At 38.7% G+C, this 23,030-nt stretch overlaps 1 protein-coding gene and 1 pseudogene across 1 annotated transcript in view; one reads left to right on the top strand and one right to left on the bottom strand.

The window, feature by feature from the left end:
- kcnh8 (potassium voltage-gated channel, subfamily H (eag-related), member 8) overlaps positions 1-23,030 on the bottom strand; it is an 81,058-nt gene that overhangs the window by 15,037 nt on the left and 42,991 nt on the right. Inside the window, exons 7-13 of the mRNA XM_039678955.2 lie at positions 20,657-20,861; positions 14,663-14,878; positions 13,162-13,361; positions 8,435-8,684; positions 6,693-6,907; positions 875-1,095; positions 637-752 (exon numbers count right to left, since the gene is read on the bottom strand). Of these exons, the coding sequence (XP_039534889.2) occupies positions 637-752; positions 875-1,095; positions 6,693-6,907; positions 8,435-8,684; positions 13,162-13,361; positions 14,663-14,878; positions 20,657-20,861 (1,423 nt within the window). The remainder of the gene's footprint in view (positions 1-636; positions 753-874; positions 1,096-6,692; positions 6,908-8,434; positions 8,685-13,161; positions 13,362-14,662; positions 14,879-20,656; positions 20,862-23,030) is intronic.
- Positions 10,405-11,019, top strand: LOC148970910 (uncharacterized; annotated as a pseudogene).

The following is a 23,030-nucleotide window of genomic DNA, read 5'->3' on the forward strand; positions in this document are numbered from 1 at the left end:
GTCCTACATAGACTGCCTAAGGGACTGGCTCTTGACGGCCCATAAAGTCATTAAAGAAAAGGTTTAAATATTCCATGTGCCTACAGCGGCTCAATTATAAGTTTATCAAGCGACGAGACTACTTTTTGTGTGAAAAAAAACATAAATAACGACTTTATTCCACTATTCCATTACTTCCTTATGGGCGCATGCGCGAGAACTGAGACGAGGACTTTCTCCTTCGTCTACTTCTTGTTACCGGCTGCTCACCGCTTAGGAATTTTACCAGGTAGGTCTTAGGCAGTCTATGTAGGACTGATCCAGCTCTCAGATTCAATCAAAAATATCTTTATTTGTGTTCCGAAGATGAACGAAGGTCTTACGGGGTTGGTACAGCATGGGGGTGAGTAATTAATGACTTAATTTTCATTTTTGGGTGAACTAACCCTTTAAGAAGATATCCCTGTCAGATCTGGAACAACATGAGTTTTGCGTGACATATTTTATTTAAAGTGATAAACAAAAGATTATCATTAGAAAATACTGGAAATTGTGTTATCCCTCATTGTGGGTCAAGACTGCAATATTGGCATAAGGACTAAAGACACCGCAACAACAACATCAACCAGCACACACACACATATCTCACTCACACACCTGCTGTGGTGGCAGTGGTATTAGTTGCACCACTGATGGTGTGCTGATGACCAGAGGAAAATATAAATGTGTGGGAACTTTCTGTACCATCACTGTCCTCTGTGCCGTCCACAACCCTGAACACAGACAAACAGAAATCCACTTGACCGTTTTCACAAGGTCCTTCAGGTACCAGCGAGCAAATGTCTATTAAAATGCAGTATCTTTTAAATACATGCATTTGTAGATGTGTACACACCTTGGACTGAGATTTGCAAGGTCAGGCTTTGTAACAGTAGTATGCTGAAACTGGAGCTTTTTGCTGCTTTGGTGATCATTTTTCTCCAAGTACGTTTTCTGCTTGGTTCCACCACTGAGATAATGTATCTGATCATCTTCATCATCATCATCTCCCTCATCTTGATGCTCAGCTATTGATGGATAGCACTGGATCACGTCTCCATTTCCCCTCCCCTCCATCTGTGATTGGACAGAAGAGATTGCACTGAGGTCATGTGAGGCCAGATGAAAGTTGGATGACTAACCCTGGATGACTCAACGAGAAAAAGAATTAGTTTCCATTATTAACAATGAAACGAGTAGATGTAAGGACATCTAGTTAATGTGACAGAACTTGCTTAATAATTTCTTCTTAAGCAGTCATCTGTGGCATTTCAATTAGTTTTATGTAGGTCCCACATTTTCCTTGCCATCACCAGTAAATAATTATCTAAATGATCACTTTCAAAAGGCAAAGCACGTTTATTTAGAAAGAACACATTTAAAAGGGGACCTATTATGCCCTTTTACAGAGACTTGATTTGTTTTTGGGGTCAAATACAATAGGCAATCATTCTTGTTTTGTATTTTTTTTTAAAAATGACCGTTGTTGCAGCACCTCTCTTCCCATTCAATAAGTAATGCTGCCCCTTTTTCTGAAAACCGCAACCTCAAGTTTCAACACACAAACTAAACTCAACTAGGCCTCGTCCCTTTTTTGCATATGCCTTGGTTAATATTATACTAAAAATAATAATAATATTTTTTGACAAATCTAAAGGCCCTTTCAAACCAAAGGGTCACAGCTCATGCAAACCATGTCAGTGTCAGAAAAAAATGGGAAAACAAATAACTTTCATTACATCTTGAAATACATACATGCTGGGGGGTCAGCCAGAATATTTAACTTACATGTGAAAATGTTATCCCCCTCTCAGAGCTGTGTGGAGCACTTTTATGATGGATAGATGCACTTTCATGGACAAAAGCAGCCATTCACTGCAATTATAAAGCTTGGAAGAGCCAGGACATTTTTTAACATACAGCAATTCTTATTGTATTCGTCAGAAAGAAATATGTCATATACACCTAGGATGACCTAACGGTGGGTAAATCATAGGCTAATTTTCATTTTTGGGTGGACTATACCTTTATTATTTGTGAAAAACATGATATATTTTTTCAAGATGACCTAATGAATAAGTTGAATAATAATACGAAAACACAGCACTTATTCGAAATATTAAAATATTCATTTTTGTAACATTATCAATGTCTTTACTGTTACCTTTACTTTTCCCAAATTTTTAATATAGTTTTGTATATAATATTGTATTTGTAATTTGTACTGTATATAGTGTATCAGTTTCTACAAAAAACTTTTTTTATCATCATTGATAATAATATGAAATGTTTCTTGAGCATCAAATCAGCATATTCCAATGATTTATATTAATATAAATATTGTAAATTATTATTAATATTTTTAATTGGAATCATTATAAGCATAATGTAGTATCAATATAACCATTAAATATATCTTAAATTGATTACTGGCTACAGCTGATTCACAAAAAAGGTCAGGATTTACCATCATATTTTATGATCAAATGAATATAAATCAGCAAGATTATTAAATGATGAATAAAAAAATATTAAGAAAATAAAACCGTAAAAAATTAAGCTCAAAACAAATAAAAAAGAACATTGTATAAAACCAATGAAAAAAGAACATTTTATAGTGACCAATGCACTAAAAATCAGTAAGCTTAAGTGCAGTGCACTGCTTAGTCAGAGAATGTACAAGTAAATAGATGAGTTTTTCAATATGGACTTCAATGTGGGTGCTATTGGGACACACACAGACACACATACACACGCGCAAACACACACACACACACTACAAACTTTCCCTCAAGGACCAATTAGACAAAAGCTATGAAAAAGCAGAAAAAACAAGTGAATGTCCTTAGGTAAATCTCATGTAATGGTAGTGGTCTTATAACTTGAACTTTGACCTTGCTTGGTAGTAATAAACGGGGAAGACTTGACCTTAACGCGTTTAGAACAGCTGGCCTTTGATAATATAATGATCTTGGAGTGATTATGTCACAGAACGAACCCTAAAGGCTCGATTGAATCTGCACAATAATAGTCACTGTAATGGGTTTTGCTGTGCTTTACACTTCACGGTTCTTACACGCATTGCCAATTACACAGTGAAACTGCAACGACGTCGGCTGGAAATAACAATCTCCATTTATAGAACACTTTAAATGTCAGTCCACTGAAAGGTGTCGGAAAAGTCAAGAGGTAAAACACAGCAAAGGGAAGGAATAAACGTGAGGGGTATTCCCCCTAGTTCTCTTTTAATCTTGCGCCTCCCTCTCTTGTTCTATATATATCTGATTAATTACACTTTTCGTATAATAATTTGGTCATTTTCCCTGTTGAATAATTGAGGCTCCCTCACACTGTAATTGAAAGAGCGGCAGTTTCCTAAAGCAGTCACTCATCCGGCACTTCAATAAATTCCCCTCCCCCCCTCCTTTTACCCCTCCCTTGCCCCTAAACGCGCTGTTCCCCTTCCTCTAGCACCGCTCCCTCCCTGATTACTGCTTCAGGCATGGAAGGACAGGGAATGGGGAAGATGATCATCACCATCATCATCAATTTTTCGTTCTCTCTCCCTGCTGTTTCAGAGCTGTAGTGTTTTTAGCTTCCCTCATTAGGCAAATGAGGCGGGAGGTAGATCATTGTTAGGGAAATGAGCCCCAAGCTATTATAGTCAACACAGCACTGTTAGTGGATAAGTGTGGAATGATTGACAGATTGACACCTGTGTGTCCATGGACTTACTGGACATTCTGGATGTGACCTGAAAAGTGACACATATGACTATATGTCAACAGCATACACTACCATTCAAAAGTTTGTAGTCACAAGATTTTTTCTTAAGAAATGTGATGCGATCTGGGAAAACCCGTCGGATGTCACGCTGGTACGTTTTCAGTAAAGTCTAAATATAGATTGAATGTCAGTTTTTTGTCAAAATTAGTTTTTTATTAAATTATTATTCTATAACATCTGTTGTTTATCATCTCTGAAAATAACTTGGGAAAATTCACTAGTTTCGTGCAGAAAAATAGTGATTTATAACATAGACAGTGGCGCAAAAAGTGGGTATGCGCTATATGCGGCGCATAGGGGCGCAGCACAATGGGGGGCGCCAAAGCGATGGTAAAAAAAAAAAAAAAATTATATATAGGCTATATTGTATTTCTATATGTAGCTGCCGTTGTCCGTTTCTAAATCATTTCTGCATTCCTTCAATGTTCTATAAAATTTTTGAGGACTAACAGCCAGGCTAGAGTAGGCGCCCTCATGGAGAAGGGGGGCGGGTAATATCGCGAGCGGGCGGGGGCGCCGTGAGCGCTGAGCGAGCAGGTACGAGTAGTTAGTTGTCGTCGAAAAAGATGGATAAAACAAAATGCTGTGGGGCTAAAAATAGAAAAAGAAAGAGAGAAAAGGAGATGGCATGTCAATTGATGCGACAGCAATAACTGCATGCATTGCTGAAAGCCAACAGGTAGGATTTAAAATGTGACATCCAGGCATAGGCAATCTATATCTCGGTGGCCATCGGGACTACCGGGAGATTCCCGCTGGGCCGACGTGCTTTTCCTTTTTTAATTTATTTGTCTTAACGGCCCACAAAACTCATACATCGGCGGCCCATTTGTTTGTTTGTTGTTTGTTTTTGTTTTGTTTTTTGCTTAATTGGCGGCGCTGTGCTGGTGTAATGCATTGGTCAAAAAAAGTCAGCTTTAGTTTTTTTTTCTGACACACTGGCCCATGAAATATGTCATTATGCGCAAGTATCTTTCAAGTATAGAAATTAGTGCAAAACTAATTATGAAAGTTTCCTTTATTTTTCTGTGCATTTGTTTTACAATAGCCTTAATGGCAATTACTATCATGGGATTAATATTATAACTATTATTATGTAGTAGTGTAATGTAGACAGACACTAACTAAAAGAGGTTCAAATTTTTCTTTGTTTAATTTGCACCCTGAATATGGGTTGGAGCTTTTAATTTTGAACTCTCAAAGTGCACCAGACTGCTGAATTTAACATTACAGAACACAAAATTTTCTTACGGGGGAGCATGCCCCCGAACCCCCCTCGAGAAACAGAGGTCCACCTACCACAGTTTTACCTAAAATCCTGTGAGAAACAGTGCTATTGCTGTTACAATGGAGCTTAGTTTTCTTAGGGGGGGTTCATCAAGGTGGAGTAGCTATAGTTTAATTGTGTTAATAAACGACAATTTTGCACTTATTTTTTTCTGTTAGCTCTCATTTCTTCCTACTCAGTTATTACATAGCACACTTACATTACATTTATTTATTTTATTTTAGTTTTTTTTTTTTTTGGGGGGGGGGGGGGGGGGCGCTACAATTGTTGCTGCATACCCCTCTGAAACTGGGTAGTTGCGCCCCTGAACATAGACATAATGACCAGATGAAAAGACTGCGTTTTCTTTAACAACACGCACGCAGGCGGAGTGGAGGGGGGAACAACAGAACAACAGAGTTTGAAGCCGCTCGTTTAAAAGACCTTGCTCGCCTCTCAATCGTCCAATTTCAAAACGGTTTTCACAGGATGAATTTTGAGTGAATGATACCTAATCTATGATGATTACTAAAATATGTGATATGAAAAAAGGCAGTAAAAAAGGGAGCGCCAGTCGTCCCGCTAGCAGGACGTGACAGTTAATTAAACCTGTTTTTCTTAAAATTCTGTTTCTGAAAATCACAGCGATCAGCCGACTTCAGATAACCATAACTTTTGTTACAGACAAATGATAAAATAAATAAAAACAGATCTGGAAAGGGCTTGAACCCAGCTTTAATATGGTATCAAAACCTGTAATATGTCAAATTTCACCATGTGGTGGGTTTTCCCAGATCGCATCACAAATTAATATTGTATTCAGCAAGAATACATTAAATTGATCCAAAGTGACAAAAAATACATTTATAATGTTACAAAATATTTCTATTTTAAGTAAAAGCTGTTCTTTTGAGCTTTCTATTCATCCAAGAATCCTGAAAAAAATATCATGTTTCCCACTAAATAATAAGAAGCACAATTGTTTTTAACATTGATAATAATAAGAAATATTTCTTGAGCAGCAGCTTTGCCATTACAGGAATTAACAATTAAAAGGGATAAATATTTCACAATATTACCGTTTTTACTGTAATTTTGTATGCCATTTCTTTAACTTACCCAATTAAAATCTTGAACTCACCCCAAACTTTTGCACAGTAGTGTATATTCACATACACACATAAGCAAGCAATCAATCAGTCTGTTTGTCTGTATATGAATTTTGGGTCCATAAAAAAAAAAAAAACTGAATCAGGTCAGGCTTTAAAGGATTTTTTTTTATTTATTTTTTTTTTTTAATGAGCGATCATTTCGCTTGATAAGACCCATATTCTTCATCTGAAATCGTTTAAAGCCCTTTGAACAGTTTGGACCTTGAACCGTTTGGTTCCCAATGAAGTCCATTATATGGAGAAAAATCCTGGAATGTTTTCATCAAAAACCTTAATTTTTTTTTTTCGACTGAAGAAAGAAAGACATGGACATCTTGGATGACATGGGGGTGAGTAAATTATCAGAAAAAGTTTTTTTTTAAATGAACTACTCCTTTAACACAGATGACAAAGATGTCAACAAAGATGAATAAAAAAAAAAATTTAGTATAAAAACACAGTGGTCTTACGTGGCTCTCTTGTCCCTCTCTCAGGTTATAGGTGAGGTCGTGCGTGATGTCCTGCACAAAACGGTGGGAGTATTCAGGATACAGGTCAAGCACCTCATACAGACCCCTTAGATTGATGCACTGCAGGTCACAGTATGTCAGCGCCTTCACGTCAGCGTTCGTCTTTATGACGCGGTCATCAACTGACATGTTGGCACCAATCAAGTCACCTTTACCTGGACGTGTCACATGAGGAAGATACAAAACACGTGAATATTTTGTCAGATATCATTAAGGAATCACAGGAGTGTCAATTTGTAGGCTGAAGTGGCAAGCTAATCCAGCATGAGTTCTATGAGGAATGTATTTAATAGAACAAAAACATAAAATTGTTTTCAAGTAATGTTAACCAGAGACTGGATTTTACACATCGAAAACCACAATTCTTAAAACCCATTAGAAACTCCTAAGGGAAATCATGACTCTAAAATGATAATTTGAGCACTTTAGCAATGTGGGACTACAGACAGCTCTATTAGCAGCAAAGAAACATACTGTATAAAAAGCACACATGCATGTAAACACACACAAAAAAACAGAACCTTCTTGAGAACTCAATGTCAGAGAGACCTTCCTTTGTCAGCAGGGTGGAGAGAGAGTGTGAGGTAAAGATGAGAAAGATAGTGTGTGCTCTTTTCCTGTCAGAACTCATAAGGTGATATTAACACAAACACAAACATGCACACACATGCATACACACACACACACACACACACACACACACAGGCAGGACCTAACAGGATGATGAGGATTTTATTTTTTCACACATTAGCTCCACTGTCCTATGAGCCTGCTGAGTGTGTGAAGCCTCACAGAGAGAGAGAGAGACCAATCACAGAGAGCAGTTTTTGTGTAGGAACACGTGACATGGGCCCTAAAGTCCTCACGTATACCCCTTTTCCACCAAAAAAGAACTGGTTCGGAACTGGTGCTGGTTCAAAGTTGGTTCGGAGTTGGTTCAACTCGCGAACCCGTTCGGAACCTATTTGTTTTTCCACTGACTAGAGCGCCCAGGGAACGACGTCGTTACGTCACATGTGTACGTCGCCATACGTCTTAGCTAGAAGCGCTTGCAAGTACAGCATTACTTTGGGATTTTCTCTAACTCGTGTACCATGAAGGCTTTAAAAACAATTGAAATATGTAAGTCTTTTAATATTTTCGTTTGATATGTAATCTATTCTGATTAGTTATGTACCCCTGTCTTTTGTCTATTTTTCTTTCCATTATTTGTTCTATATTGTGACTGTTTTCTTCTTTGCTTATAATGTTTTCAATAATAAAAAACGCTAGCGCCAACTTCAAGCATAACAATTACAAAGGCGGACTCCATCGTGTTTCTGCAAATGTTTCTCTTGGCTTTGCGATCCTTTATTATGGTCAGAAAAAATGTTTAGAACACATCTAAACCCGCCCCAGCCCCCGACGTAAGCGTGACGTGGTAAAAGAACGGTTCTAGTCCAGCAAAGACTTGGTGCCGCTTTGGAACCAGTTTTCCCGGCCGAGAACCGGTTCTTTGGCTCTCGAAACACAAAGAACTGGGTCGCGCGCAGGCACCGGCTCCGAACCGGCTCTCAAAATGCTTTGGTGGAAAAGGGGCTTTAATGAGAGGCAGTAATTTTTCCCTTCATGCTAAAACTACACTGAACATTTTGAGCTTTACTGTGTTATTGTGTGTAATTGGTGGGTTTGTGTAAACTGACCGAGGATGGCTAACACCATGCTGTCCTTTAGCACCTCCATGGAGCCAGAACAGACAAAGAAAAGAGCCTGTAGAGCATCTCCCTGCCGAAGAAGGTACTCGCCCGGTGCGCAAAACGTTGTCTTAATGTGCAAGGAGAGAGAGCGGAGACACCCACGACTCAGAGAGGAGAAGACGGAAAGCTCTAGGATCTCTTTGTTCAGATGCATTGCGATGTCCGAGCGCAACTCATCTGGAAAGTCTCTCAAGAGCTGGGGAGTGTATTGGAAGAAGAGAAAAAAAAGAAAAAAGAACAAGCAAAAAAGAATAAAAAAAGAGAAAAAGAAAAGGAAAAAAAGGAAAGGAAAATAAAAAGAATGGTATGGTTAACAGTTACTTGCATTTTAAAGAAATTTTAAGGAGAACAAGTGTTTGATACACAGCCGATTGTGCAGGTTTTGTAGAAGTCTGTAATTTTTATTATGGGTACTATAAAACTGTGAGTGACAGAATTTAAAACAAAAATCCAGAAAATCACATTGTATGATTTTTAAGTAATTAATTTTGCATTTTACCTGGACGCCTCCCTGGGGAGGTGTTCCGGGCACGTCCCACTGGGCGGAGGCCCCGGGGAAGACCTAGGACACGCTGGAAAGACCATAGGCGCTTTTCCACTGCATAGTACGGTACGGTTCGGTTCGGTACGTCTCACTTGTGGTGCTTTTCCACTGCATGGTACGGTACAGTACGGTTCGCTTCAGGTCGCTTTAAATGGTACCTGGTCTGTTGAGGTTCCAAGCGTACCGTACTGGTACTAAAATGTGACGTGAAACACTGCAGATCACTGATTGGTCAGACAGAATCGTCACTACCAGCGTCACTACTAGCCTCATTGGATTTGCGACACAAGACACGAGACACTTTTTTAGCAGTATTTTTGTTTTGCTGCCATCAGCCTCATTTTAAACACATTTTTCCATCTAGCAGTTAAAAACAACCACATACCGAGAATCAGGAACACCATCCCCTCGATAGTCTCCATTGTTCCTGTGTTGTGGGTTTGAAAATGTGGCGCTTTTAAGATGATGTCATGGCAGTAGAGGCGCGCGCAAATAACGATCAGTCCCACACACTTTGAAGGGGTACTACTGCAGTGGAAACGAAAAGCGATCCGAACTGTTCCGCGCCGAGTCGAAGCGTACTGAGCCGAACCGTACCGTACTATGCAGTGGAAAAGCGCCATATGTCTTCCGGCTGGCCTGGGAACGCCTCGGTGTCCCCCCAGAAGAGCTAGAGGAAGTGTCTAGGGAGAGGGAAGTCTGGGCATCTCTGCTTAGACTGCTGGCCCTGCGACCCGGCCCCGGATGAAGCGGAAGAAGATGTATGTATGTATGTATGTAATTTTGCATTTTATTGCATTACATAAGTATTTGATCACCTACCAACCAGTAAGAATTCCGGCTCTCACAGACCTGCCAGTTTCTCTTTAAGGCCCTGTTTACACAAAGGGAAAACACAGATATTTCCCTGCGTTTTGGTCCCTCATTTACACAAAAACCCCGTTTTTATCACAGAAAACGATTATTTCTAAAAACTCCGGCCAAAGTGGAGATTTCTGAAAACGCCGGTTATGTGTTGTCGTGTCAGCTGGGAGAAACGGCGTTTTAGGTTCTCTCTTGTCGATTCTGAGGATTCTGATTGGCTTGCATGGCTTTATCCTTCTCCCTACAGTGCCGCCTATAGGTTTGGCATAGATATGATGGCGCTCGACGGTGTATTTATGCGAGTGTGTGCACGATGTTATTATTGAAAACGGAGAGGGGGAAAATATTTGTTTCTCTAAATACCCGGCTTTGTGTAAACGTGGCCTAAGAAGACCTCCTTTTCTCCACTCATTTACCTGTATTAACTGCACCTGTTTGATTGAGTGTGTGGACAGGTGTCTTTTATACAGGTAACGTGTTCAAACAAACAGACTCCAACCTCTTCACAATGGCCAAGGCCAGAGAGCTGTGTAAAGACATCGGGGATAAAATTGTACACCTGCACAAGTCTGGGATGGGCTACAGGACAATAGGCAAGTAGCTTGGTGAGAAAGCAACAACAGTTGGCGCAATCACTAAAAAATGGAAGAAGTTCCAGATGACGGTCAATCTCCCTCGCTCTGGGGCTCCATGCAAGATTTCACTTCGTGGGGCATCAATAATCATGAGGAAGGTGAGGGATCAGCCCAGAACTACAAGACGGGACCTGGTTAATGACCTGAAGAGAGCTGGGACCACAGTCTCAAAGAAAACCATTAGTAACCCATGGATTAAAATCCTGAAGTGCACGCAAAGTCCCCCTGCTCTAGCAGCGCATGTCCAGGCTCATGTGAAGATTGCCAATGACCATCTGGATGATCCAGAGGAGGAATGGGAGAAGGTCATGTGGTCTGATGAGACAAAAATAGAGCTTTTTGGTCTAAACTCCACCCGCTGTGTTTGGAGGAAGAAGGATAAGTACAACCCCAAAGAACACCATCCCAACCGTGAAGTATGGAGGGGAAAACATCATTCTTTGGGGATGCTTTTCTGCAAAGAGGACAGGACGACTGCACCATATTGAGAGGAGGATGGATGGGGCCATGTATCGTGAGATCTTGGCCAACAACCTCCTTCCCTCAGTAAGAGCATTGAAGATGGGTCGTGACTGGGTCTTCCAACATGACAACGACCTAAAACACACAGCCAGGGCAACTAAGGAGTGGCTCTGTAAGAAGCATCTCAAGGTCCTGGAGTGGCCTACTCAGTCTCCAGACCTGAACCCAATAGAAAATCTTTGGAAGGGAGCTCAGCCCTGAAACCTGAAGGGTCTGGAGAAGGTCTGTATGGAGGAGTGGGCCAAAATCCCTGCTGCAGTGTGTGCAAACCTGGTCAAGAACTACAGGAAACGTATGATCTCTGTAATTGCAAACAAAGGGTTCTGAACCAAATACTAAGGTCTGCTTTTCTGATGTATCAAATACTTATGTCATGCAATAAAATGCAAATGAATTACTTAAAAAAAAAATCATTCAATGTGATTTTCTGGATTTTTGTTTTAGATTCCGTCACTCACAGTTGAAGAGTACCTATGACAAAAATTACAATTTTATGTGAACTTGTATAACAGCACATTACATTCATTAAACTGCCATTAAAATCATTAAGCACCCCGCCTTCACAAGTTCCCACCCTGAAAGTATTCAGGCCATGCCTCATTCCTGCCCTCTGGCACCCTTCATCTGCTCTGCCCATCCATCCATATATGCAACCATCCTTCAGCCTGACTGAATGGCATCTGTCACTCTCCCCTTCACTCGCAGCATACACATCCCTCTTCTTCTCTCGCACTTTGTCTCCTGCTCTCCGGCCATCAGTCTCACCATCTATTATTCATAAATCTGTGATTTAGCAAGGTGTTTAGATTTCATCTCATTTTTACCACTTTCTCTCTGGACTCTGGAATAAAGTCCCGGGCTCAAGTGTCCAACCTTCTATCTAAATTACTTGCCTTAGCTGTTTCTTCGCTCTTGGCTTTAGTATGTTCCTTCATTAGTAGTACATCACTTATAGCGCCATAGTATGGACATGATGCCATGGTTTTCTTTCATGTTGGTGTACCATGTAAATACAATGGTATGTGAAAATGGTAATTAGAGATTGGTTATTATTATTTTTTTTTAATGAAATACTGATAGAGTGTAAATATTATATAATATTAATAATGAAAATAAAAATAAGAAAGATTTATTTGTATCATCATTATCTTTATTTCCAGCTGCACATTTTTCACAATGTAACTAATTTTATTTATAATTTAAATAATTATCCAAACAATATGATAATCAAATTATGACATTTATTGGTGACCTAATATTTAAGAACTGATAACCAAATATGGTTTTAATACTCGTCAATCGAACCAGTATTATATTGGTCTAATATATCTATCGGCTTACCCATAATTATTTATAGGAGGTTTCTGTTATTCATTAGCAGATAAGAAGTGACTTGACATATAAAAACTCCAACAATAAAAAAATTAATTATGAACAACACAAATTTATATATTTAAGTGTATAATATTTAAGAAGAGCTGTTTAATATTAATAAAAACATGAATAATACTATTCAACAACAACAAAAATTATTATTGTCATCTTCATCGTTTTTACTTTAGGCTAACTGTAAAGCGACACATTTCTATCTAGATAATGAAAATCTGTTATTTTAAAAATGTATCCATACAATACATTAAACCAAAGATGCCATTAATGTGAAAAAACAGATAACTTATTAATGTGTGAATATTGGTTAAAAAAAATATTGTTTGGTCTAACTGTTTGGTCTATCAGATCATTTATAATTTTTTTATTTCTGTCATTTAATATAGAATATTAATATTATTGAAACTAATATAGATAATTTATATAGATATTATCTGTTAGATAATATTCATAATTAATATTATGAATATTATTAAGTACTTAGACAGTTATTCATAAGAAAAATAGAAAGTGAAGAGTTAATAAAACCCTGAAGAGGACACTTTAAAAGTCGAATGTTCTGTACCAGTGTTACACTGCATGAAACACTGGAGTGCAGTAGGGAAGCACATTATTTTCTTGTAATGTTGGCTCCTCTTGCACAGTCCAGCTGCAAGGAATTCCGCATCGTCAAATGATTCAGTTGTGCTGTGTAATACTCTCTGAAGCGTGTGGTTTACCTCGTTGGAGTCGATGCCGTTGTTGACAGACCAGGTGGTCTGGAAGTACTCCAGCATTCGCTGTTTGAGGCTCTGGGGAAGGTGGTGCACACGGATGAAGTCCTTCAGGTCTTTAGTGCGCGTGTGGTAAGAGGACCAGCGCGAGTACATGCGTTGGATTATGGCCGTCACGTTACCGAAGACCAGAGCATGCATCAATGCTGCCAAAGACAATGATACACATATGCATGAATGTACACAAAACTTGAATGTAGGGCTGTCCCAAATTCCTAGATTAAATTAGAGTAACCATTTATATATATATATATATGTGCACTTTATTTACATGTGTTCATGTTATGTGCGTCTCAGAGTGACTCCATTCACAGTTCTGCTTCACATGAGCTTATTAACATGCACCGAGCTCGTCTTAAACATCATCTCTACATATGCTGTGAGTTTGGGTTGCTTATAACGACCATCTGGGAACGCAATGTGCACCATTTCATAAACCTACGCCAATATGTTTCTAAATTTGCAAACTGCTTTAAACCCTCACTCTGAGTTTGCATGTTTTAATGTCCACATATCCCTGTTCAAGAAATTATAGTGGCTGTAGCATTTCTATCGCAAAGAGTGGCCAATTTGAAATACAAATTACGAAGTGAACATTTGGATTTAATGTTCTATGGCTGATATTAAACAAGGATTTGATTGTAGTTGTATCCGTAACAACAACAATCATCAGATCGTTGCCACCCTCTGCAGCCATTTGTTACAATACACAAAATACATGCTACGCTGCTGCTGTAGAGCAAGTACTGAGACTTGCTAATGCCAATACATTTGTGGCGAGCAGGACGAGGTCGAGGGACGTGAGAGTTTAATAGAAAGTTGCAGGTGTTTTTGAAGTTATACAACACCAGCGATAGTGTTATTGAGTTCTGTAGATGACAAAGTGATCAGCATGGATCCTTTCCGTTTCTGTAAAAACCAACTTATTTATTTATTTTACAGGCTCTTGTCTCTCTAAGATGTGACTGAATGTGTACATACATGTTGGGGTGTGTAATTGGTTATTATTGTGTGTTTGGGAAGGGAGCAGAACTGCCGATGGCAAATGGTGACATTTCACAAAACAAAGCCATGAATTTTGAATGCGAACAGCTGGCGTGACCTCATATCTTCTTAGTTAATGACAGACGAACATACAGTATGTAAACGCTTGCGGTTAAGTAGACATTGATGTTGTGTACTATTGTATGTTTTTAATTCACATTTTTATTTACTCTTTGTAAATATACACTTTATTTTAAATACGCTTTAATACTTAATATCTACAACCTTTTTCTCTATTGTCTTGTACAAACATGTATTCAAACTGGTTTTTAGTTTCTAAAAAAGCAGCAGACATACAGCCTCCACTTTTTGGATCCTAATGATAATCCAATTTTGTTCTACCTCCAAATATATTTAAAAATATCTCCTAAACTTCAACCTTTCTGCTAAGACACACACACACCTCCGATAAGCATGGTGCAGATGGAGAAGATCTTCTCTGCGTCTGTGTTGGCAGAGACGTTTCCGAAGCCCACGCTGGTCAGGCTGCTGAGGGTGAAGTACAGCGCTGCAATGTAGATGCTCCGCAAAGACGGTCCACTGCTCAGCGTTCTGTTGACCGCTCCCATGTCCTCCTCGTATGGAGACTCCAAGCGCTTCCCGAGCTCATGAAGCCAACCTCAAGAGAGCGAGACAAAGAAGAAAGCGTTTGATTTAATTAAACTCACACTAAAATGTGTTTGTGTATCAGTTTCATATGTGTCCATATGGTGGAAAAGTAGCTCACACTGCAATGACACATAAGCTAAAGGACATGGTTTTTCTAAAAAAAATCTATTTCCGTCATTATTTACCCGTGTGACTGGGAAAAAAAATAGCTATTTTGTTTTGCATACAACGAATAGCATACCTGTTTCAGAACTATTAAAGTAGTCCATACATTTGTGTGGTATTTTCTAAGACATGTGATAGCTTTGGAAAAGATTGAAATTAAAGTAATTTTTAAATTGAAAATTTGATCCTCTGTGACGGAACCATATATATATATATATAATATATATATATATATTTTAATTTTTTTTAAATACAACCTTTCCGCAAATTTAATTGGCAGCAATGCCAGGTTTTGGCGCATATCTTAACTATCAATCACATTTTTGTAATGTTTTACATACACTACCATTCTAAAGTGTTTAGGATCAGTATGATTTTTTTTGTTGTTGAAAGAATTAATACTTTTATAAAGCATGGATAAGTTAAAGATCAGAAACGAAACTTAGGACATTTATAATGCTACAAAAGATTTTTATTTCAAATAAATGCTGTTCTTTTAAAATTTACAGAAACACATCAGGCAGCACAACTGTTTTCAACATTGTGTGAAGAGTGATCTGTGTTCTTTGTGTGTTTGGGTGGGTTTTTACTAGTTTAGTTAAGCTTCTTGTGTTTACAGTTAATTTCCTTGGTTACACATTGTTTGAGTATCGTTTAAACCTGTGACTCATTCTGTTGATTGGTTTATCTCTGTATTTAAGTGTTTCTTTCCGTTCCTGCTCAGTTCCCATAGTGTTTAACTTGGTTGTTCAGTTCTGTTTTTATGAGCGTTTCATTTTGAGTTCTTTGTTAATAAAATACTATACTACTGCACTTAGATTCTTTACCTCAGGCTTTTCAAATGGTGGGTCGCAGAGGTGGGTTGTGCTAAGTCACTTGGCAGCAGCGAAATTAACGTTTCAGTGAATGACAAACACACACACATACAGTAGTATAGGGCAACACAATATACTATTAAACAGAAATCGCGAAGGTTGCGATTTAACTGTACAGTATATACGCTTCAAGAAAAGTAAAAAAAAGTGTTTTCAGTGTCTCAGAGTGACTTGGTTAAGCAGCTCACTAATTATTAAGTGGCTTATTAATTTTCCACAAAACTGCATTAACACATGTACAGTTGTACATTGTACAGTACCTGTCAAAAGTCTGGAAACACATAATGTAAACACCATGGATAACATTCATTCTACACCTAAGTATTTCAATCTGATACATCATTTTAACATCTATCACATTTGTACATTTTTGTGGCGGCAGACGTACGTACATGAACTGGTTACATGAAAAGCAGAAGGAACATCTTCCGACCCCCAAACAGTTCTCCACTAACAGAAGTTGTTTTGAATTCACACCAAGTCAATTCATCAAACAGAGTTTGCCTTCTTTCTGAAACAATCCTTGTGTTTACTGATAAGGAGCGACCCATCATTTCTCACATACCACACTATCTAAATCAGGGTACCAGAGAGGAGATTCCAGCCCAGTGTTGCTATAGTAACAGCCCATCAGAGCAGGCCGGGGGTCAGTGGTCGGATGCCGAGGGGAACCAGCAACTTTCTATCAACGTGAACGCTACTACTTTCACATCGATCCGTCATTACGGACCATAGAGAAGCACACTGGGCCTAATTACAGCCCCTCCTGCAGTCAAGATGGAGAGAGACGCGCGGCACAACGTCTGGGTGACTGGTTTGTTTGCCGTTCACTCACTCTTTCACTCACTTGGCTGCTTGCTGTCCCTGATGCACTATCACGGTCCATAACACCACCTAACAGTGTCAGGCTTATCGCGCTTTTTCTATAACTATAAATCTGCTTTCCATTCTCATTTTATGTCTTCATCGCTCTCTTTCTGTCTTGCTACGAACGCATCAGATTAAATCGATTCATATTATGTCCATATTGCAGCTTTAACAAATCCATTACAAACTGAAATGAAACTGGAGAGCCAGATTGCGTTGAATCAATTAACACACAGTTGCATGATTGCTTCGGTTCAATAATTAAAAACTTAAAGGGATAGTTTATCTCAAGATGAAAAGTCTGTCATCACTTACTCACCCTCATGTCATTTAAAACTTCTTTGAAATCTTTCTCATGTTTAAAGCAAAAGTTTGCTAAATGTTTCAGTGTTTTTTTTTGTCCATATAATGAAGTCAGATGCCCCACTGATATGCATCCTGCTGACTTAAAGGAGTAGCTCACTTTAAAAAAAACTTTTGCTGATAATTTACTCACCCCCATGTCATCAAGATGTCCATGTCTTTCTTTCTTCAGTCGAAAAGAAATTAAGGTTTTTGATGAAAACATTCTGAGATTTTTCTCCATCTAATGCACTTTGCTTGTAACCAAACAGTTCAAGGTCCGACTGTTCAAAGGGCTTTAAATGATTCCAGACGATGAATAAGGGTCTTATCAAGCGAAACGATCGCTCATTTAATAAATAAATAACAAAGTTTAAGTTTTATAAGCTCAAATGGTCGTGATGCGCTTTCGTGATTCTCCTGTTCGAACTCGATCATCAAAATATACAAATCTTTCCTGATTCAATTCGTTCATTTCGTTCGTTGAATGAACCAAATGACACGAAAAAAGATTTGTTTATTTTGATAAACGAGTTCGAACAGGAGAGTCACGATCGCTATATTGCTCAGTGTACCTGGTTTTTCATATGAACAGAAAAATATACCGGAACCTGTCTTCTCTTGAGACAGCATTGTGACAGCAAATGCTTTGCAGCCTTTTTCATTTATTTATTTATTTACCAGGACAATGCTTATTAACAACAGTACACCTGTAACATGCCAGAGTTAGCCAAGGGCTAATTTTCATCTGTAGTCCTGTTTGCCAGTTGTACAAAGGCACCCTAGGGAAAGTACACATTTAAAAGTTGCATGTAATACAGCTGTATTTGTCTGCTGCAGCATAGCTGCAATAGACAAGAATTATAATCATTCAGTAACGATGATATGCTAAAGCCGCCCGTATGTTAACGTGATTGTTTACAAGGTAGTTTGTGGTAGTTTGTAAGGAACACCTGCGATTTCTCAAAATATTTGAAGCTGTCTTTTTTCCACTGCAGAAAATTCTTAGCAATTGTGTTGACATGAATTTGCACGTTTTGACTTAAAGCGTATTAAAAACAACACAATGCCTTTGTCATTTTATCATTTTAACATTAGAAACTTGAAATTCACAACAGCGGGTCTTTAAGTTTATTTAATTTGTCTCTTTGCTCTATTGTATTTGTCCTACTGTATGCAATTTACTTCTTTGTTATTATTTTTAATAACAAAAATAAAATAAAAATAGCCATATCGAGATATATTTGTTATCGTGACACAAAAATTTCTCATACTGTGAAATAAGATTTTGGTCATATCGCCCACCCCTAAAAGCAAATGTCAAAAAGTACTAGACTACAAATCATGCAATATGGTAAAAGTGTTTAAGCCTGGTTCACACGGCAGGAACATAAGGCCGATTTTAGCCCCGATTCCCCCCTTCTGACAATCTTAAGGATGCTCCGATTATCGTGTGTGGTGTGTTAAGACTGCTCTTGTCTGCCAAATCGGGGATATCCAACATATTGTATTTTTTTGTCCCGATTTCTCCTTGTGTGTGGTGTCCCCCGGGGACGAATGAGCACGCAGCTTGTGAACTGTGGAGTGTAGCCAATCAGAAAGCGAGGTGACGAGGCGCAGAGGAAGCACCGACGGGAAACAAAATCAAAACAGCCGGTGCCCGGCGGTATGGCGCACCAGAAAGTCCGGTGGACGTCGGAAATGGAGTCCATGCTCGCGTTGTTTCCACTTCTTTGCCCATCGCCTTTTCTTTTGAGAACGTTTTTTTTTTTTTCACTAAAAACAAACTACACACTATCGCCACTGCATCCTCTTCATCCGCCATGATTGTTTACTCTGAAGTCACGTTTGATCTTGAGGGATTTCGAGAGATTTTCCGTCTGACCTGGGAATGCTCGGGAGTCAAATCGGTTTGTGTGTTTATTTTGCCGTGTGGCTGCCACACACTGTACGACCAAAACTGTTAGACCCGTGATTTTTTTATCGCCGTGTGTGTGGTCTCTCAGGTTTGGAAAATCGGCCGACAATTTTAAAATCGTCCCGTGTGAACCTAGCCTGGTTCAACCAGACTCTAGTTCATTTCATTTCCACATAGAGTCTGGAACCGCTCCATTGAGAAACGTTTCCTTCTTGTAGGCGGGTTCACTATTAAAGTTCAAATCTATTGGATCTGCCCAAAGTCACTCACGATCTGCCATAGCCAATCGCTAACGGGGTGTCGTGAGTGACGTATGTCACGCGCCGAAATGGCTGGAAACAACAAGTGCGAATGATCAGAGGATTATGTTTACAATAGGATTTCAGTCAACGAGCGCCGCAGGTTTTGTTAATCTAGGAACAATTATTAATTCGAAATGTATATTTGACACGAAGGACAGTGATATATACATTCAACGGTGGAAGCTGTGTCTAATCATTACAAATACGCCGCTGTGGTCGTTTTCTGATCTGCCGCAAATGCTGTAGCAGCTACAGTGAATGATCAGTCTTGTCTCTATCTGCAGATGTGTAATAAACAACAATTTTTCATATTACGTCTTATTGTTTCTTAATTACCTTAATTATGGTCTTCAAAGTATGTGTTTGTACATTTTTATGTGGCATTTAGTTTTTTTTTAGTAAAACAAATCAACCATTGCCATCTAAAACTGAAAATCAAATATCTTCAAAGTATGGTTTTTCACATTTTTATTTATGACAATTATTTTTAAAAAATCACAACCAATTTGTATGATTTAGGCCTACAACATATAAAACTGACACACCAACCTCCTGCACGAGTACACAAAGGGGCTCAAAATGTTCTATTCATCACAAGAATCAGTAAATTTACAGTTGGAAATATGAGTGACTGACATGACTCCTGAGCGGATCTTCAACAATAGTTGAAGTCAACCACCGCGAACACCAGGCTACACCGTCCGTCCAAAATGTCACGGTCATCGTGCACGAGCTGCCCAGCACAAACTTCCAAACTTTCTGCCTCCTTCACTTGGTCCTCAGTTGTGCAACAAGAGGTGAGACGATAACAATCCGGCTTTAAATTCTGTATATTCGGCAGTTTCTTTTCCAACAACGGACCGAATAGCCTTTCTCCGCTGCCATTACTGAACTGAAACTGACGCACTTACATCAACGTCATCGTTCTCAGCCACTCCCTCTATTCGCTGATTGGTCCTACAAAAAATTGATTTCTGGAAACCTAAGGATATGGAGCGATCCCAGACGCAGTACTGAAGTAAAATGAAATTGAGCGGAAGTGCGTAGGAGGGCGCAGCCAGGCTAGTGTGAACCAGCCTTTAGAGGTCATATCATTGTGTTGTGCATGGAACAAGGGGAAAATAAGTCTTTATTAATCTGCCCCTGTAATCATTATTTGTGTGGACAGGAATAAAAGTTGTTGGTGTTTTATAGCCGTGAATCGGATGTATAGGTAATTTATGGTGTTTCGCAAAAATGTTGGTACTGTAGATTAGAAGCATGTTTTCCATTTCATTCTGTCTGCGAGTCAACGTGCAAATGTTGTATGCCAGTCTCACCTATATCCCAGGTGTCCGCGTTGCTCTCCACCTCCTTCTTGCCGATGATGTACCAGATGCAGGCCATCCAGTGGGCCAGCAGTGCAAACATGGACATGAGCAGGGTCAGCACCACCGTACTGTGCTGGGAGTAACGGTCCATCTTCTGCAGCAGGCGCAGGAGTCTCAGCAGGCGCACGGTCTTTAACAGATGAACCACTGACACCTGGCAGAGGGGAAAGGGGAACTCACATTAACTGTCGAGGATTTGCTCTGCATGCAAGTGCATTTGAGGGCTGAGAAGGGAAGGTGCCTGTCTTGTTAAATTATATAGTGCCGTGCATCCAAAATGAATTAAAACCTAATCAAACAAGACAACGGGGTAGAAGTCCTTAGATTCCATCAATAAATATTTAAAAGTACTGTGGTGGTACTATGGCATAGTACAACTATATTATAACCACAGTAAAAAAGCATGTTCAGACAATGGTGCTTTTTAGAAAGTAAATACAGAGGGGAAACATGCAATAAAACAGTTTAACAGGAACATTTCCTAGATGTTTAGAGGTCACGGATATCTTGCATAATGTTGTAGCATGCAGTCAGGTATGAGAGCACTGAGACAGCTGGATTAAAATATTTAAGAGATCATCATTAGACTGAGAGACATTTAAGCCAATTATAGTGGTATAAAACAGCTTTTCTCTTTTCACTCCGTCTCAGTCATGCAGAACTGCATGTTCTCAGGTGATTGTAAATATAGCGCCCACTAATAAACAAGACAATAAATCACAAGAAATAGACTGCAGTCGTGGGATTTGAAGAGTATAAACATACAAAAACATTGAGAACAAAACAGGCTGCTGAAGTATATGTTTTTCAGTATGACAATTATTATCTTTCTGTTCTCTGGAGCGCTGACTGTGCTCTCCGTCACTGTCATACTGTCAGAAAACAGACAAATTTATCATTAAGGTTAAAAATGACATAAACCTTCCACTTAATGCTTTTAAAGAAGTCACTTCTGCTCACTATGGCTGCATTTATTTGATCAAAAATATAGTAAAAGCAGTATTATTATGAAATACAACTATGTATTTTAAAATGTAATTTGTTCCTCTGATGGAAAATCTGAATTTTCAGCAGCCATCACTCCAGTCTTCAGTGTCACTTGATCCTTCAGAATTCTGAAATATTTCTTATTATTATCAATGTTTGAAAACTCTTGTGCTACTTAATATTTTTGTGGACTGGAAAGTCTTCGAGTAAGTTCCTTTCTAAATAATATTTTCTTTTTAAATGTTGATCACAAACTTTTGACTGGTACAGTAGGCTATTTCATTTTATGTCATCTACAGTACTGAGCATAAGTGAACACACCAATGCTAAAGTTGACCAAAAAAAAATCATCTTTTGGAAATCGATGTTTATGCCTTAATTTAAAAAATGAGGTGAGGAAAATCAAACCTTTAAAAGGGACACTCCACCCATTTGCATTAAGCTTTCCATTGTTAGAAACCCAGTCATCCTATTGAATGGTCGTGCAATACTCTCTCATTTTCCCCTGAGAAGAGAGAAATCCACTATTTACCTTTTTCACTTCATCATCATCATTTTGATGATCATCATTTTACGTCATTGTAGGAGGAAGTGTAAGATTTACACAGTAAAAATAAATTGTTACCAAAATATTTATGCTAAAAATTATTGTTAGACCCCGCAGACATGCTATTCTACTGTATATATTCAGCAGAATGCAGGGCTCCAGACTGTGACCATTTTTCTTGCCCGTGCGACCAAATATTTATTTAGGTCGCACTGGCGCAACCACAACGTTGCCGAGCAGTGAATGCAAACAAAATGAAAGTAGAGCGTAAATGCGCAACTCATTTATGCTTGCGACACTGTTAATAGGAGATCCAGACTCTGGAGATCTAGTGAAGAAATCCATTGAATTCGCCTCAGAATTAATAGCGTAATCGCTGCGAGAAACATTGCGATTCGGAATCGTTTTTTTCCAATTAGGAACACTTAGGCTTTCAGTCCACAAATCAGCAACATTTACCATGGATTTTATGGATTTAGGCTAATGTGGTAACTCTAACCATAACTATGGTATTGTGAGAGAAATAGTCAAACACTTACAAGTACTACACATCTTTTTCCAGCACTTCAAAATTATATATAAATGTTACTTTTAATGTGATGACCAACACATTTTTTGTTCATCCTTCAAAGATTGTCCTAAAACAAAAACATTTAAGATGTAAGAAAACTCTAATTGAAACACTTATTTTAAAATAAATTCATTAATAAATTACCATTGTAAACAGTAGGATCCTTATTTGCTAGTTTCACTCCCTCATATAAATGTTTCTACTCGTTTTCGCATTTT

This window comes from Pimephales promelas, chromosome 18, assembly GCF_988280905.1.
Source record: "Pimephales promelas chromosome 18, fPimPro1.hap1.1, whole genome shotgun sequence".
Taxonomy (NCBI): Eukaryota; Metazoa; Chordata; class Actinopteri; order Cypriniformes; family Leuciscidae; genus Pimephales; species Pimephales promelas.